This window comes from Malus domestica, chromosome 13, assembly GCF_042453785.1.
Source record: "Malus domestica chromosome 13, GDT2T_hap1".
Lineage (NCBI taxonomy): Eukaryota > Viridiplantae > Streptophyta > Magnoliopsida > Rosales > Rosaceae > Malus > Malus domestica.
The window spans coordinates 10157654-10176956 of record NC_091673.1 but is presented as its reverse complement, the minus strand read 5'-3'; the positions used below and the strand labels follow the sequence as shown (position 1 = coordinate 10176956).

The 19303-nt window shown below is 36.6% G+C and overlaps 2 protein-coding genes across 4 annotated transcripts; both read right to left on the bottom strand.

Moving 5' to 3' along the window:
- Positions 1–356: 356 nt before the first annotated feature.
- LOC114820749 (auxin-responsive protein IAA31-like) lies at positions 357–2015 on the bottom strand. The gene is made up of 4 exons (XM_029091987.2): positions 1633–2015; positions 1059–1270; positions 890–986; positions 357–727 (listed from the first exon to the last, which is right to left on the bottom strand). Exons 1-4 carry the CDS (start codon positions 1848–1850, stop codon positions 673–675), a joined length of 582 nt encoding a protein of 193 aa, XP_028947820.1. The 5' UTR covers positions 1851–2015; the 3' UTR covers positions 357–672.
- Positions 2016–9047: 7032 nt separating this feature from the next.
- Positions 9048–12257, bottom strand: LOC103452548 (uncharacterized). Of its 3 annotated transcripts, XM_029091336.2 has the most exons (3): positions 11803–12257; positions 11382–11435; positions 9048–10987 (listed from the first exon to the last, which is right to left on the bottom strand). In XM_029091336.2, the coding sequence occupies exons 1-3, from the start codon at positions 11845–11847 to the stop codon at positions 9308–9310; spliced, it is 1779 nt and encodes a 592-aa protein (XP_028947169.1). In that variant the 5' UTR covers positions 11848–12257; the 3' UTR covers positions 9048–9307. The 3 variants fall into 3 exon arrangements, with proteins under 3 accessions (XP_028947169.1, XP_028947170.1, XP_070666712.1); XM_029091337.2 differs by lacking the exon at positions 11382–11435 and having other exon boundaries at positions 11803–12149; XM_070810611.1 differs by lacking the exon at positions 11803–12257 and having other exon boundaries at positions 11382–11760.
- Positions 12258–19303: the final 7046 nt, after the last annotated feature.

Genomic DNA, 19303 nt, shown 5'->3' with positions numbered 1-19303 from the left:
TAGGAGTCACAAGCATGATGGCGTGCACGTCTAAGCTCACGAACAAGCACGAACACGTGTAACAAGTCATTTCTTCGATGAGGAACATAGTTGCTAATTATCATTCATCATCACAAGAACTAAAAGGCATCTTGTTGTGACAACAAGGGACTTTGAAACCACATTAATTCCCACCTAACAATGTGAAAAGCACAGAAGAGGAAACAAAGGAAGTGCATAAGAAAAAATGGAGACCAACCATGGTCCCATATTAACAAATTTCCCCCCACCCTCTTATCAATAATTTGTTCAAAAGCCCCAATTTTTCCCTTCACTTTTACTTCAGGAATAATTGGGTTTGATGTGGATTTTGAAGAGACAGTAAAAAGGAGTGAAATACTAGAAGTATAAACATATACAACTTAACTGTTATGCGGACACGTACAAGTGTAGCTAAGTTAGCTAGAATAATGTGCTATTCTCTCACATTGAAGTTCCAATCTCCCTATCTAAATTAGAATATAATATTGCTTGAATAAAAGAAACTGCAACTGTTACATATTTGATAATTTACACAAGATTGGATGTAGCCCAAAATATGTATATTAGTTCTGAATTTCTTTGAGTACGAAGTTATAAACCACCACGACAACAAAACTGTATCTGAGTCTCTGAGGATGACCAAAATATAATTCAACATCTGTCTGCTCTAGTGATCTTCAATCTTTTCACGGTGGTCAAGAATATCCTGTGTATCAAAGCCAAAATATGAGAAGGACACAAGTATATATTAAGAAAATTAAAACGGAGGAGGAGAGGCGAAAGTTGGTAACAAAAATAGAGTTATTAAGCGCCTGTTTAATAACCATTCGTTTACCAAACTGGCCTCCCTAGGGTTATGCGTGCTTACTCCCAAGGCACATCTCCAACCAGCATCCAGTCCCCTTCTTGATCTTGATAAGTCAGTACATGATATTTGTCTGAATGAACATGATTTTCCTCAGGACCTGCTTCCAAAATGGTAGCCAAATTAAAAATATGAACCCAAGGAAATCCTAAAATGTGTGTTGATAACTTACATAGAATGGTGGTCTTGAACATGAGGCAAAGCGTTGAAATCAAAGCAGAATAACCATCATGGTCAAACAAATTCAATTTTCTACCAATTGGAATGCCCTCCAAATAGACTTTCACAAATAGGGAGGGATGGCGCCTGTTGTCTGCTGCTCTCCCTGCAAGTGTGCTCCTCAAGATAGATTTGATTGGTGGCCAGTTTATCAATGCTTGCTCCCTGTAAAATATGTCTATCAACTTTCAATCATAACATCTATACATCCATGCGTACATAGATATATATACACATGCATACAGAAAGATCAAAGACGTTTACCTTTTCAAGGGGCAATGGGAGTCTAAAACAGAGTTACTCGTCGATACGATAGGTTGATATATATATATATATATATATGTATATGTATATGTATATGTATGTATGTATACAAAAATCAATCAAGATGAGAACTTCTTTGGCTGGGAAGAATGAAGAATTAATTTTGCCAAAAAACCCATGAATTATTTTCCTTTAATTTCTTCTTGTTCTTCAGCAGAAAAAAAAAATAGAATCATGCATTGGGTTGGTTTTTTCCTATATACCTTGGGGTTGAAGTGGAAGGCAAGTCACTGTGATGAGAGGGAGAGATGCTCAGGCCAAGTCTCAGATCAGTGCTCAAATCTGCTCTGGAATTTCCATTGATTTTCCGAGAAAGAGAGGAAGAAGATGAAGAGGCAGTAGTGCTAGGACGATGATGATCAGGATAGTTGCTGCTATCTATTGAAGAAGATGATGAATGAGCTGCAGCAGCTCTTCCCATTTTCTATCAGATGTGTTGAGAAACTTCAGAGAGAAAATACATAAAAAGCCGCTATCTTAGGCCATGAATCTGTGTGTATATAATATATATACACACACACAAACTACACCGGAAAAGGAGAGGGAGCCAGATCCCAAACAAACTGAACAAAGTCATAACTTGAGCAGAAGAGTCTGGTCACTTTGGCACATTTGGCTACCACGGTGGCCCACCACATGTCCATGCATCATATCCCATGTGGATTTTTTTTTTCTTCTCTATTTAACGCCAAAAACTCCGGTGATGTTGTCTAATTAGGACGACTCTCGCACGGTCACAACATATGAAACTAATATCAAGTCAATATATCTAAAATACAAGACATTTATGTTTTTGTGAAAGATTTCTACCAATAATGTAGTCAGACAACCATACCTAAATTTTTCTCTTAACATTACTTGATAATTGAATTAAAATTTTAATTAAAACTGAACAACCTATCGAGGCTCCTAAAGGTGGACAAAGTTATTAGTATTCAATTAAAGGAATCAACTTTAATATAATCTTCTTTTACCTAATATAGAAAACTTGTCTACTTCTGGTCTTGGGTAATTTACTGACCAATGACCATCTTCCCGCCAAGTGAAGTATTTTTCTCATTTTTCTTTTTAATTTCTGGTTTTATGTCTGTGTAATTAATCATACATGCTTTCCAATCAAATTGCATGCAGGCCCTCCTTGATTATAAAGTTGGAGATTAGATAAATGTTAATTTAATCACATTAGATGTCCCACGTCCAGATTGTACAATTTTTTGAAAGCCCCCCATCAACATGATTAAATACTGAGGCTTTTAATTAGTTCATGTGTGATACTCAGTTTGCAGGGCTCTTCTACTGCAGCTGTACAGTTGTGAGTCCATAAGTGGATGCCAATAAATTTGGGGGGTTAATTTTTTCTGCAAAGTAGTTGGGTCATTTTACTGAAGGTATGTAATTATGTTGACATGAAATTAAGTTAGAGAGAAGAGAAGGTATTGAGAAATTATTGTTTAGTACTAGAATATTGTCACGTAGTATATCTAATTCAAGGAAATACAATTTATCGTATGATATATTTAAAAAATTATTATATAAAATCGTTGTATATCACATATTAACTGATTATATCACATGGTAATATTTTAGCATCATACAAATTATTTTTTTTTGGTACTTAAACGATGGCATCCATATATAGGGCCATAGACCACTTGGACTGGATAATATGTCTCCCTTCTCAATAATAATTGTGTATTAGACATTATGTTAAACAAATTTAAGAGCTTATATACTAATCTAGAGCTCTATCCAGACACAATGGACCAACCAAACCAAAGAACTTCATGGGCAGACAACTGTTTCTTTATTCTGAAGAACCCTAGCCCTTTATAATTAAGAAATAAGAATAAAAGAACATGAAGGAAAGAAGAGGAAGCAAAGGCAGTTTGCCTAGTATCTTATTGGAAACAAACAAACAGTTATTAAAGTAACAATCTCTTCTTTGGAGACCAGATGATCTGCCTTCTTGCCCTTTTTCTCTTTTTTTTAATTAAAAATTTAAATTATCTTTTAGGATGTGTTCTTAACTATATTATATTTTGTGATTAATTACACCTAATAAACATATTAGTTTGTTAATACGGGATAAACAGGTTTTTTGGGACAGCCTTCAGCGGCCATGCACAATCTTATTCCCTTCACATTGCTCCCCTCAGGCATAGACTCATGTTGAAGAGCCACCCAAAAAATCCTCTTAGATATTAGTAATGAGAGTGTCTCCAATGCAAAGACTCAAATTTTAGACTTACACTTTCATATTTGGATTTCAAAAAGGTGGTGGACTTATGTATTTTGATTTTCTTCGTCAATGCAAAGACTTAAACTTTAAGGCTCATTTTGAGTTTTAAGATTTGAGTCTTTGCATTGGAGAAGAAAACATTGGACTCAAAACTCATATTTGTGTTTGAGAGCATTTTTGCTCACCACCATAACTATGGTGTATGCTTACCATACATCTAATCATTTGTCACATGTCTTTTCACTTAACTTTGGTTAAATTTCATAATAAATGTTCATTTTTCAATTTTGAAAAAAAAAATTAACCAAGGTTAAGTGAAATGACACTTGGCAGATGATTAAGCGTATGATGAGCATACACCATAATTCATGGTGGTGAACAAAAATGTTCCCTTTGAATTTTAACAATTTAGTTATGTACATTGGAGATGATTGGACTCAAAACTTAAATCTCATTTTTCTTGGTGACTTAAATCTCATATGGAAACATAAATTTGGATCTCACTTTGCCTCAAAACTCTAATATGAAAAGTCTCATTTGCATTGGAGATGTTTTGCCTTATATTTAGACTCAAATATAAAATTTGAGTCCTTGCATCAGAGATACTAATAAACGATTAGTTAATTAATACACACACACATATGTATAATAAAGTGAAGTGATTGCTTTCCTTCCACCCATCAGACAAAACATAGAATCATCATCTACCACCTTATATTTCTTCTTGGCGTTGGCAACACCCTCTCCCTTAATTATATTTCTCACTTGACATACAAATTTAACATAAAATTGAACCCATTTCTTACTTGACATACAAATTTAACGTAAAACTGAACCTCAAATTTTATTGGCTCGTTGAACTTTTTGATGTATCAAGTTTCTTAGATCTAAAAGACTCGAGCGTATTAGTATTAAAGTCACATGTATGTATGATAATACTTAGATATTTGATGCACACTATTAGCATTCCGTTTAGTTAGAGCAACACGTGTGCTATTTGGTATTGGTTGTTGTAATAATGCAAGAGGTAAAAGCTAGGGGTAAAGGGAGGTTAAAGCAAAAAGAATGAACTGGAGGGACGAGGGGAGACAAAGATGTAACATGAAGGTTTGAAAGTTATAAAAAGTGCCAAAGTCGTAGGAGTTTCGATTGAGGTGTTTGATAAATTGCTTCAATTCAAAGACTTAGTTTTGCAAACGAGTGAGAAAGAGAAAGAGAAATAGAGATAGAGTAGAGAGAAAGTGGTGGGTTTATTGGGCGGAATTTAGTTGATTGCATGTTTGATAAAGTTGGGTTCATGTCTTGGCCTTTCAGAGACGTAGTCATGGTCTACATGAGTATCTAATACACGTGCAGAATAATATAGGATTAGCTATGTGAACTGAAATGAGTAACATTAATTTTTTTTTTAAAGATCACTACGTGCTTCCACAAATCATTGGTTGTTTCAATTCTAGCCCTCACACATGCTTGACCAGTTATTATGTTTTTGTAATCATCCCATTAGTTTGAGAGGTGCCGGCCGTGACCTTCTAGTTCATACTCATGAACTTTGTTTATGGTCGTACAATCTCAAAATAAAGGGGTTGCATGCAAGTATCAATCACATGTTACGCTAGCATTTGAAGGCTCCACAATTGCTACATACATTAGAGGCTGATAATGTCATGCGCAACTGACATTAGCATAATTCCTTTTAGACATATCATATATGCACATGTACACATATGCCCTAACGATGACCTCATATGCATCATCATTATCAACGAGATAACATATTTCCAACAATCGTTAGTTGTTTTGTTCCAACATTCGAACATCGTGATCGTCTTTTTATACAAGTCATAGGTTATCTATTGATGTGACCGAGGAAATCTTTCTCAAGTCATAGTTTATCTAAATGTATTAAATTGTTTTTATCATACATGTCACAGACGTGAAGTGCAAGTCTGGATTTCAAAGACGAGTGGAGTTAGATTCATGCCCCAAAACCCTCTCCACCATTCAAATGTTGGGATGATTTTGGCAAGTAATTTTAAGGGCACCTAAATTAAATTTGTTTATTTATTTTGGGGTGGGTGGGGGACAGGTAGGCAAGCTTGGTCTTGAAGAAAGGTTTAGGGTTCAAAGGGAGAGGGAGTGAGGGATAGGAGATTTGGGTTTGTAACAACCAAGCAAGAAGGGTATAAGAAAAGGTTGTTCCCCCTATATGTTGGTTCGGTCTGGCACAGCGTGCCTCTGCCATACATATATCTTTTTCTTACTTCAATGACATTGATCTTAATTACTTTGTGTACATCTCAAGCATATACATACGGGTATATACTGTATATAACAATATATATATATATATATATTTATACTTACATATTTTTATATCAATGTTGCTCAACTTTTTCATTGCTTCTTAATTGCCGATTACAATCTGATACATATAGACTAATAATTCACTAAAAATCGTACAAAAGAAAACACATTTCTAATTGTGATTTGACTCATTTATATAGACAAGGAGTTAGGTGCTTATATATATATAAAAAAAAAAACACTTCTAAATTCCATATACCATAGAAACTCACCATATATTAACGAAAACCATAGAAACTCACCATGTTTCAAACTGTAATTCGTTAGTAACGAAAAATTAATAATATTTTATAAAGAAATTAATGATTCTTTTATTTATAAGGGGGTAATTATTTTCGAATGCTCACCATATATAGAGATAGCTACTCTCTCACTTTCAAATTGTTCCAAACTGGCCTTGGCCATAGCTCCCAACATCTAATTACCACTGCCCCCATTGTCACCCACAAAATGTCATTTTCTATCTTATCCATTTCTTTTCTTCTTAAGGCTCCCACAATTTATGAACCCAATAAAGGTCATGCATGGGCAATTGGGGCACCGAAGAACCTCTCTTTTCTTTGCAACTTTATTCTCTCTTCCAATTCCAAGCTGTATCGTACTATCATGTGTGTTTGATGCCATTGCTAATTTTTCATTTAATCACTCCAATTCCTACTAATCTAGATATATATAGAGCTTAATCTCACTTTCTTTTCTAGTCCTTTTCCTTCTCAGTCAAATATACCAGAGTATTATTTGAGTTGATGAGTAGCCCCACCGACGCATTGTCTTCTTCCCGTGGCTGATTTATTTACTGCCTCGCTGGAGTGAGGGCACAACGCGATCAGTGGCGAATCTAGAATTCAGAGATTGGAGAGTCTTAGTGTCAGTGCCGATCCTGAGGGGGTATATAGTAGCATGTATATGAATATTACAAACTTGAGTCTTAACCCAAGTGGTATTATTGCTTTTTTACAGCGGCCTAGGAAATGGGTTCGAAACTTGTCTCCATCATATTTTTAGTTTATTTTTATTAAATGCATAAGCTTCCACAATAAAAAATTCCACACAATAATATGAAAATTCGAACCCTGACCCTCTAAATAGTTAAGGAAAAACAATACGTCACCTTTCCATTTGTTGATTTGTTAAATTTGTTTGTGCTATTAGAATTTATAGAAGCTCAATTGAAATATAAAATTATTTTTTTGAACAATAAAATTCTTAGTGCTTTTTAGGGCCTCCAATTCACTTTCGCACAGGGCCTCTGAAATCTCAGGGCCGACCCTGCTCAGTGTTAAAGGCTTAAGTTTTGTTTTTTAATAAAAATATAGTCGGGATCATGTTGCACATCTGTCGACATATATTGACACGTAGTGAGCTTGTGTCGTCAGCCAAACTGTGTTGTATATATGTCAACAAATATTGGCATCTGCCAAAGCAATATGATGAATATTATCGCGAGAATTTGTTGGGTACTCTCGACGCAACCTGCTGAGTGTTGTCGAGATATGCCTAGCAAACATCAAACACTTGGTGGGCCAAAAACGGAGTCATACCTTACTTTCGAAGGGTTCTCGTAAGACCTTCATATGTATATTTTCTGAACACCGAGTGATCTTGGAAAAACCTTGGTCCCAATGTGCATCCGCCACTGAATATGATCCCTTTTCTAGCCTTGCTTTGTGGTATTCTCTTCATGCATAGTCAGGAGACCCTTTCCTTATTTATTCTACAATCACGACTATCATCAAAACTATTCCTCTCAGTTTTGATATGACATTATTTATTCTAAATTATTTTAATTTATAAGTTGAGAATTCAGACGAGTGCAAAGTAGCAAAAACATTGGCGGGTCAACTGGCCGAAATTGCTGCTTAATTCTCCCATTCTTAATTTCTTGAAACTCCTTGATCAATTTGTGTACAAGTAAAATGGGAAATGTGACTCTAAAGTCAGCCCAAGTAGAACTCATTTTAGGCTTTCAACCCAATTTAGAAAGCTCAATGTATTTTTGGATAGGCCTGTAAATCCGCATGAAACAATTCGAGCTTGCATTGGATTTGGCTCGTTTTTTGCTCATCTAAGTTCAGCTTATGAAAAAACATAAGAAATAAGCTAAAGCTTAGTTTGACTCAATAAGAAAGAAATCAAGCTTAAACTTTTATATACTCGGTTTGTAAAATGGGGTGTGATATCCATACACCTCATTTTACTTCTCATACTCCTTTTTAATTTTCAATCGTCAGATTGGATGAATTGAAAAAGATCAACGGACAGAAATTATCAAGGGATGTGTGAGAAGTAAAATAGGGTGTGTGGATAGTACACCCCTTGAAAAATTTGTGAACAGCTTGTGTCAGTGATATACAATTTAGCTCAACTCATTTATAACCCTATTCTTAGGATTACTTTCAATGTGGCCTGGTTAAGTAGTCGTTCAATATACATGTGATCAAAGAGAAAGGTTGTATATGTTTAATAATGAGAGAATTAAGCAGCAATTTCGCAGGTGTAAGCCTAGAATCAAGATCCAATCTTTTGTAAATTTGGGCTATAAAGCTCTAATATGAGAATACTCATATGGTACGAACTTCAAGATAGTGGTGTAGTCTTGTCATGTAAGTTGATTTCCCAATATAAGTTTATAGTACGTTAGTTCAAAGAGAATAACAAGAAGAGTGAAATATGCTACTTTTCATAATAAACAGTTTTTAAGGCCAAGTTATACTGTCTATTGGTTTAAAACATTGAGTTGTGAGGGTTATCTTTAAATATTCTGTTATTTTTTGTGTTTCGCTTAATTAGTGTTTTTAACCACACTAAGATTTGACGTAGTTTGTAAAGCGACTTAGCTTTTACAATTATTTATATTATTATTCAACGACTTGAGGTTTTTCTCGATGGATTACAAATTTTGATGTTTTAAGATTATCATTTCATTTCCTTTTCAATACAACATTATGTCACAATTTGTTCTCCCTCGTCACAAAAAGACTATAAAAATGTAACTTAATGTAAGCTACAACATTACAACTTAAGAAATTTAATAAACAAATCAATATAATGTTCAATTACATTTCACACAAAAGACTCACCATAACAAACACAACTAATAGCAATTGTGCCTACAATCAGAAGAACTGAAAAAAACAAGAAAAAAAAAAATCTTTGCAAATCCCACACAAAACAAAACGCATGGTCTCTGCCCTCATATGAAGAAACACCAAAACAATCAGCTACACGGTGAATAAAATCCATAAAAACTATCTTTCACCTGACCAAAAGAACTACTTGACACTGACTTGTTCATCTGCTTTGGCTTCTGGTGCTGGTGAAAGCACTTTTGAGCTTGGAGATTTCCCAATAATCGCTTTTTTCACCTTCACAATGGACTGCTTCACCTTGGAAATGATCCCACCTGACTGCTTTTGTGCTTTTACTGCAACCTCTTGCCTGGCCTCCTCTTTGGAGGCCTCAAGACTCTCGGCAGCGGGCTCATTTTTCGCTTCTTCGGTTTTCTCCAATTTGCTTTCCTGTTCAACAATGGCAGCAGAAGGCTCAACTACAACTTCATGCTCTTTAATGTCCTTGTACTCTTCCTCTTTCTCCAATACTACCTCTTTCGCCGTGACTAAATCTCTATCAGCAACTTGTGTAACATTTTCACCAGTCTTCTCAATATTCCCTTCAGTTTCTTGTTCTGTTTTTTCAATCTTCTTCTCCTCATCCTTCTCTGCAGCATTTTGTCCTGCTTCTTTTTCGGTCTTCTCAGCAACCGGCTTTTCTACATTAGTAACTGCAGCGTCTTTCTCGGCTTCTTTCTCAATTGTCTGTGCTTCCTCAACGGTTGGCACAGAGCTATCAGTGGCAGCATTTTCTTCAGGTTTGAGTTCCTTCTCAACATTTCTTTCCATCTCTAATAAATCTTTCAACTGTTCATGTTGCTTGCCCTCCACTACTTCATTTACAGATTCTGAACCTTTGACAAGAGAAGTTTTGACAGGCTCCTCCGCTGGCTGATCAGCTGCTTCTTCAGTTGATGAGTTAGCCTCGAAAGCTTCAACATTTGGCTTCCCATCATCTATCTGTTTCTCAACTACTTCAATATCTGGTTTCTTCTCATCATCTACTTCGATTGCTTCCTTCTTTTCGGGTTCTTTCTCAACTGTTTCAATAGTTTGATTCTTCTCTGCTTCTTTCTCAACTTCTTCAGTTGCTACAATCTCCACCGGTTTTTTCTCATCTGCTTCTTTCTCAACTTCTTCAGTTGCTGCTACATTCTCCACTGGTTTTTTCTCATCTGCTTCTTCAATTACTTCCATCTTTTCGGCTTCTTTCTCAACTGCTTCAATAGCTTGATCCTTCTCTGCTTCCTTCTCAACTGCTTCAATAGGTTGATCCTTCTCTGCTTCTTTGTCAACTTCTTCAATTGCTACATTCTCCACTGCCTTTTTCTCATCTACCTCTTTCTCAACTTCTTCAGTTTTTTCGCTAGATGGCTTCTCATCTGCTTCTTTCTCAACTGCTTCAGCTGTTCCACTAGTTGGCTTCTCATCTGCTTCAATAGCTTCTGCCTTCTCTTCTTTTTTCTCCACTGGTTTATCTTCAACTGACTCAACTGCTGGTTTCTCCACTGGTACACTTTCAACTGCTTCAACAGCTTCACTGGCTGAGTCTTTTGTGGATGATTGCTCTGGCTCCTTATCAGAACTTTCAATCTCTTTCGAGGCAGCTTCGACCGGAACATCATCATCAATCTTCTCAGCCTCAACAACGACAGGAGTCTCTGTCTGGTTATCGTTGTCCACTGGTGTTTCTTCAACCTTGGTTGCAGAAACCTCTGAACCAACAGAGCTCTCTGCTACAAGCTCTTCCTTTTCATCCTTCTTCTCATCAGGTTTGGGTGGAGGAGGACTATCACTCCCATTAACTGCATCTGTTTCTTCATGAACTTTTTCCACAATTGGCTGCCATAACACAATATGATATCAACAACTAATTTCAAATCATAATAACAGATTGGTAAAAGAACATCAAGCATATCTAAGAAAAACTGTTTCTGCAGCCTTAGTTAATGATGATTTTGGTGTCCAAGATTTCAGAGAGACAGATCACTGGTTCACTAGTAGTCATGCCGATATTGATCCTAACTTGCATATTAAGTGCGGAGTTTTATCTTAAAAGGTCTCAATATAATTAGTAGTGGAACCGCACACTTAATATTGTACATGGCATTTATTTTTGCACCCTTTTTCTCCCCATGCCCTTAGCACTTCTCTCTACTTTATTACTAGCCATCAGATTGAATAAATCAAAAGAGAATCAAGAGACAGAAAAATGGTGCTCAAGGAGAAAACAAACCTGTGAAGAAAAACCGGTGTGTTTTACATCGGTTGAAGATAGAGAGCTACAGACCTGCCAAAAATGATAAACCAAGGAAACAAAATTCCCTAGATATAAACACATATATATTACCCCTAAGCATCAAAATATCACTATACAACCATAGATGTTTGTGTGTTGTGGACGAGTGCTCTTCAAACAACTTTAAAGCAAATATTCAAGATGTTTTCACCAATAATTAACTACTGAAACCACAAAGAATCGCAAACAAAACTATTCAAATTTGGAACTCGATTTTACGAGAATTTTCATTTGAGGGATCCGAAGGATGGGCTAGCGACTGGAGTGAAGTCGTAGCAAGGTGCCCATACTGGGAGGTGACAGCATCTGATTAAAGAAAGAACTAACAATATAGGTTGTGAAATTTAAGCAGGTTTACCTGATCATCAGCAGGCACAGGTACAACACCAGTCTCAGTAGACATGGCTATGGGATGAGAATCGACAAGAAAAAGAGGAGAAGTGCTTTTCCTTTGCAGTAAGTGCTTTTGCTTTGCAGTTTGAGTCTGAAGAAACAGAGGCAAAGAGAAATGACTGAAGGAAGGATAAAGAGCATGTATAATATATGTTTACAAAAGCACTTGACAGATTGGCGGCCACATGAGCTAGTCATGGCATGTATGATGTATGCATATAAATTAATATATTATTACTATAGTATTAGGATTGTATTACCACACTAATCCCAAAAGACAACTCATTCCTCCCACCCTTAATCTATTAAAATAAGCATATAATCTTTCATAATCGAGATATTTTAAATATTGAATATCCTTTCTTCTATGTATACATGGTGGCACGAACAAATCCGCTTTAGATTTGGTATTTCAGGTGTATCAATAAAAAAATATTTGTCTCTTTATATATAACACATTATTTCTCTTGACAGATGAAGAATCATAATTTATAAGTTACTTTTACAAATACGATGGACTATACTTTGCAAATAAAGAAGAAAAACTTATAAGAAACCAAACAGTGTTTGTATTAATATCTAAAATAGCTATTGGTACGTGCATACATGATAAAAGTTTACTATAAATGATGCACTAAGATTATCAACTAAATATTTGGTATTTGGTACCAAACAATCCCTGCCCTAATAACTATATATGGATAAATAGTGAAGAAGACATACCATTTCAGATGGGTTGTACAAACCAAGTCTACCTGGCAACCATTCTACATGACAGCTTGTAGCCTCGTTGTTTTTAAGTAGTGATAGACCATAAATTATAGATTTCAAAGTTTTATAGGTAATAGTCTTTGGCATGTTATCACAAAATGTGATCATGGCCTTCTACTTAATGATTTTTTCTCCCTCAAAGTACTATTTTCCAAATGTTTAAACTTTAATTAGTTGCCATCTGAGAGAATGATCGACATCAAGTGTTTCAGATCAGATATAATATATGATAAAGTGTTAATTAACAACCATCTTTTGAGTTGAAAGCAACCAAATATTCTTATGCAACAGAGAATGTGAAGTTGTTGATTGGCTTGCCAGCCTAGCTATGAACAGATAGACAAATCAACCAATTTATTATATATGAATCTGGTTGTGTTCATGGATGGATGGATCAAGACTCAAGTTTCTGTATTCTAAATAAATATGAGGAAGATGAGTGGGTCAAGACTCAAAGTTTTAACATTCTAAATAAATATGAGGATTTGTAGAATATGATTTATTACCAACTATGTTCTTATCTTTTTTATTCCAAAACTAATCATGTAATGGGAGAGATAAAAACAAAATGAGGCCAAGTGAAAAGTTAGGAAGCAAAGTGTATGCCCCAAGTACTAGTACTATAGTTCCATTCGTAGAGAAATATTGAGTTTTGAGTATTAAATGTTACGTGACATAAAAATGAAAATTCCCAAAAGCCAAAAGCCCTATAGATGGCAATGTCATGGTATGATGCATGGACCACAACATCTTGTATTATTTGTAAGTGATCAACTTCTATACGATTTGGGTAAAAAGAAAAGAAAAGAAAAAAGATAGATATATGATTATATTTAGTTGACATTTTGAAATTTTGAAAGAATTCGGGGTTATGATAAGTATTTTAATATTATTCTCGCATGCTTAATACAGAAAATCAAGAAGATCTGGACTTAATTAAATTGGCTAGATCAGTGCACTTAACTAAATTGATCCACAATCACATGTAGGTTCCATCTATATTAGAGTGATAATACAAATAATGGTAAAATAAATAATAAGAATATCATTTTTTATTAAATCCCCCTCCCCGTAACATATAAGAATTAGGAATATTGCTTTTATAGTATATAAAACAATGCGACATAAGAAAAGAAAACATGCAAAACACTAGTGCACACATTATTATTTGGGAGAGATGAATGAGAGGAGAGGATGGATATAAAAGCAAATTCCAAAAGCTTGTGCGAGTGCGGAAGGGGGATTGAAGGTCGGGTAGGGCAAAGAACCCCACGTTGAACTGACCCAAGGCATGTGGAGAAAAAGAGACCCTCCATGCACCTTTTGTTTTCTCAACAAATATTTGAAGAAGGCATGGACCACTCACCCCTCCTGGCCTTTAATTGCTTTATATCTATCTTATATTGTAACCACATTTTACAATTACCCAAAAGGAATGCAAGTGATTAAGGTATCTCCAACCGAAGGGTCCAGAGGGCCAGAGGGTCGAAAATAGTCCGAAAACCGTCTCTAACCGAGGGCCAGGCCAGAGGACTGTGGAATCTGATAGGGCCCCACGGAATCAGAGAGGGCTGGCCACTTCCAGCCAGCCAGCCACCCCGGGCTGGCCAGTTTTTTTTAAATGTGTCGGGTTTCCTGTCGATTTTACATTCATATGACTTAATATGAATGTATTACTGTCGGTTATAACCGACAGTAATACATTTATACTAAATAACCGACATGAATGCTTTGAATTTTTTTTTTTACAATTTTTTTATTATTTTTTATTTACAAAATTTTTCCTATAACTTCTATTTTTCATATTTTTTTTCCTATAACTTTTATTTTACAAAATTTGTTTCATATTTTTTTTTTAAATTCCATTTTTTCCTATAACTTCTATTTCACAAAAATTGTTTCATTTATTTTAAATTCTATTTTTTTCCTATAACTTCCTAAGCCATTATACAACATTAAATTAAATTAAGTAACATGAACAACATTAAACATTATGAAACAACATTAAATAACATTAACCAACATAAAAAAACATTTAACAACATGAAACTTAAACAACATTTAAGTTGTAGTTTTTAAATAATAAATTATGTTTGGCCCTATGGCCCTTGGTTGGAGATGATTTTTTGTGACATGGCTAAAACGAGCCCTCTAGCCCTTTGGCCCTCGGTTGGAGATGGAGGCAAATATGGTTCTGTACTGTTCATTGAAATATTAATATCTTTGAAGATCTTGGAGGGCTAAAAGGCTAAAACGAGTCATATGGACAGTCATCAGTTAGAGATGACCTAAGCATTCCTTAATTAATATTGACCTACTTGTACATTAGGGTTTATACTTTTAGAGTTGCTCCTGTGGGAGAAATTTTTCCAGGTTCCAATCACATATAACACCTGGTGTTCTAACGAATGAAAATTCACGTGGCTATTCCATGTTTCAATTAAATTGCATTTTGATAGTTTCTAAGATAGTGGGCCCCCGCAAACTAGAAAAGAGAAACTTCGCTAAACTCCGTCAAACTCCGTCTTCATCTCTGCCGTCTAAAAAAGAGGAAAAGCGAATTCAAATCGTCCAGATTGCTGCGATGTGCAATGGCCTCCTCCTCCTCCATTGTTAATTTCTCAGTTCTCCGAAGCTTCTTTGAGTAATTTCTTATTCTTTTTATGGGTATTTATGGGTTTTTTGTTTTTCTTCTTCTGGTTTTCATATGCTGATTTTCATGAAATCAAGCAAGGAGTATTGAATGATTTGGCTTGACAAGGCATGCATGGTGGCCTATTTGCACTGATCTGTCTGTAAAATGAGGTTTTTATCTAATTTCATAAAGGGGCCAAAATAACCCAACCAAGGAAAATGACAGTACAACTCAAAGAAACTGTCTGAAACTAAATCTGAAGCAATTGTTGATAACCTGCATTTAAACTGTCTGAAACTAAATCTGGTTCGTTTATTAACGGCAATGGAAGTTTGACAGACTTTCTTGTCTCTTTGGTTTTTAAGAATGCAATTTAATTGAACAAAGGAAGAGCCATGTGTCTAATTTTCATTTGTTGGAACACCAGATGTCACGTGTGACCGGAACTTTGAAAAATTTCTCCTCTCGTGTGCTGTAGGGCAAGACGTCAATCCCCTTTGCAATTGGAATTTGGAAAGGCTCTCGTCCAGTTGTCCTCGCGATTGGCAAACATGTTGTGTCAATGTCACAAGAAAATCGGGTATGTTACTGATAATACATCCTTTGTGTCTGCAACATTTTCATCACGATGAAATACATTTCTGATTGTATGGTAGATTCCTTTTAATATCACACATTTTGACGAAGAAAACTTAAGAGGCAACGGTTTTCAATACCCTTTGTATCTAACTACTCTCTATCTCATATCTGATCACATGATAGGTAAGTAATTCTCCATCTTTGCATAATTCCAAGTCTAGTATAATGGAGGCACCAAGGGACCATGGTGATTCTGGGCATATTCTGATCTTGAAAAAATATATTTATATCTATACCTATATACATATGTATATTATAACTATTTCTCCTTCCTCTAAAACCCTATTATTGTTCAACACTTAAAATAAATTCAATCATTATCTGGCCTAACACTTTAATCTAATTTTTTTTTCCAGTGGAACCCAGAGATTCGAGAGCTATTCCCTATCTCATTCTCAAAATTTCATATTTTTGTCATTCCAAATTCCAAATCCATTCAACTGATAAAAAATTACAAATCCATTCAATAAGCAACAATAAGATTTGTAAATCTCTATCATTGCCTAAAATTTTTATTCGTTTTTACTCTATTCTACCAGCTCTTACTTGAATGTTAGGGTTTGTAAATTTTTTTATTGATTCTAAGAATTCTTTCAATGGTAAACATGGTGAGATTGTCATGCAATGATTTCAAAATATGAAAACTCGACGAGAATAAATATGCCTACTACCCCTTTTTTTCTTTTACATTGTAGAGGCCTTTCCTTATAAGAAATTCTGACTCCGTCACTGTATGACTTGGCGTTTGTATGCTCATGAATCATGTTGCCCTAGATCTCAATTCAGCTCTCAAAGTAAGCACATGGTTAAAACATACCTCCCCTGGCTGTCCATATATGGCCCATTGCAAATTAATTTCAGTTTTTCCAAATAACCCAATCCCATTAGAGCATGGTCCGTCCAATTGATAATATTATTCATTATGGATCTCAACATAAGATTGAGGCCCAGAACTAGATATATGAAAATGCTCATTAGACCAATCCTGAAGTTGGAAATGTTATCGTAAGTTAGTGTCTTCTTTTACTTTCATCCCCTTGTTTCCCTCAACTGTTTTTCTTTTGATTTATATTCAGTTCAAAGGCTAAAAGAGTAAAAAAAAAAGAAGAGTGCAGGAGGAGAAAAATAGAGTGCGACATCGTCTGTATTATTTCGTGTGAACTGATACAGTGTAGAAGTATGTAGGAAATGCAAGATGCGAGATTAGTTTTGGGAGCTGGTTGAATTTGCGGTCTGTATTACAAGCCGGTCTGTAAAGCAAGAAAGCAAGCATTCCAACTTTTTGACCTAGATGGGTAAATGGATGAGTACAAGAAGACTGGGCCAACATGATTGGCTGAAGCTTGAAAGGGAAAGACGTGATTATGGAATCTTAATTAGTTGAGTCTTTCTCATCTAAGGATGCCTTTATTATAAGAAGAAAAAAACATAGTACACTTTTTTTTTCTAATTACAAGCAATATTTTTTACTAATCAACACTGAGGGAGGGGAGAAAAATCATAACCACTGAAACAATCCACTACTTGGAATATGTACACATTTTTTCCTTAGGTTTATCTCACAATGTATTTCAATGACAAAAACAGTCTATATTTCTTCAAAAGTCATCTTTGCAAAAAATTGGCTACATTCAAAGTTGTATGATCATTTAAGGCCCCCGGGGGGGGGGGGGTGGGGGAGTCAAAGCTCGCTATTTGTGGGCCCGAGTAGTTAAAGCTCGCTATTTCCCGAATTGTTCCTTTTGGGATGCTGCTAAAGGCGGTCGGACCTCTTGGGCTTGGTCAAGTCTCTTGGTGGGGAGGGAAGTGTTGCGGAAGCGGGCGCATTGGCAAATTATGGGAGGGCGTGACGTTAGGGTTTGGGTGGATCGCTGGCTCCCCTCCTTACCTCTTGGTCATCCGGAGGCGCTCGGGGATGTGGCTGTTTCTCCAAATCTGCGTGTTAACTCTATGATTTGCCAGGAGTCGTTGGTTTGGGATTTTGACTTTTTGCTGCCGTTTCTCTCTGAGGAGGCCCAACTAGCTATCAAAGGTCTGCCTCTTGGTGATTCCAGGTATAAGGATAGATTAGTTTGGGATGCTAGCAAGAATGGCAGTTACTCGGTGAAGTCGGGATATCGTTGGTTGCAGTTGGGGTCTATTGCTTCACGGGATCATCGGCTGCCCCGGACTCGAATCATTCCTAAAAATCTATGGAATCAGGTCTGGAATCTGCCCGCTCTTGCTAAAATTCGCTTTTTCTTTTGGCTTTCTCTACACCGGGGTTTGGCTACTAGAGAGATTTTGTTTCGGAGAAGGATTTCCCATTCTCCCATTTGCCCAATCTGTAATAGTCAAGATGAGACAATCGAACATATCTTTCTTCTTTGTCCGTGGGTGAAGGCCATCTGGTTTGGTGGCGCCCTTAATTATCGAATTGAAGGCGAAAGCATTTCTTCTTGGGCGGACTGGTTGATGGAGGTCCTTGTTCGCTTCCCGGATGGCGCGGAGGCTCGGAAATGGGTCTGCTCCTATGTTGCGTTTACTGTTTGGTTTATTTGGCGAACCAGATGCGAGTTTGTTTTTAATCAGGTTCCCATTCACCCTTTTAAGGTCCTGTTGGGGGTGTCTTCCGCTATCGGGGCCTACTGGGACGCCATGGGATGGTCGGGAGCAGGTGCTGCTCGGCCCTCTGCCCGTTGTGTTCCTAATCCTCTTTGGATCCCTCCTCATGCTTCTTTCGTTAAAATTAATGTAGATGCTAGTTGGTCTCTTTCGTCTCATTCGGGTTTTGCTGGAGTGGTCATTCGTGACGCTTCTGGACAGTTTGTGGCAGCTGAGCGATTTGCCTTGTCTGCTCCCTCTGTAGCTGTGGCTAAAGCGACGGCTTTGCTGCGTGGCTGTAAGTTGGGGTCCTCGTTGGGCTTTCAGTCGGTTATTGTGGAATCGGATTCTCGGGAGTCTATTGATTGGCTCTCCGGTGAAGTTGAGGTTGGCAGTTGGAAAGCCTTTCCTGTCCTGACGAGAGTTAAGGTGGAGAGTGATGCTTTTCAGTTCTGTCGCTGGTCTTGGGTGCCAAGATCAGCCAATGGAGCCGCTGACTTTCTGGCGTCGCGGGGTTTTTCGGAGATGGGTTCTCGGGTTTGGGTTCACAGGCCCCCATCTTCTTTGGTCTTCGTTTTGAATAAGGATGGTTTTCCTTGCCCTCCTTAATTTTGTTTTGATGGTGGGGGGGTGACGCTCTTTGCTGGAGCGTCTGTGTGGTGTATCCCCTCTCATTTCTTTCTGTGTTGTTTGCCCTTGTGGTGTTAGCCTCCTGGTAGGCTTTCCTGTGCTGGTTGTTTGTTCCTCCTTTCAAAAAAAAAAAAAAAAAAAACTAAGTTAGGGAAGGGAGAGTTTCAAATCCAGAATGCATAAGTAGAAACTCAATACTTTATCCACT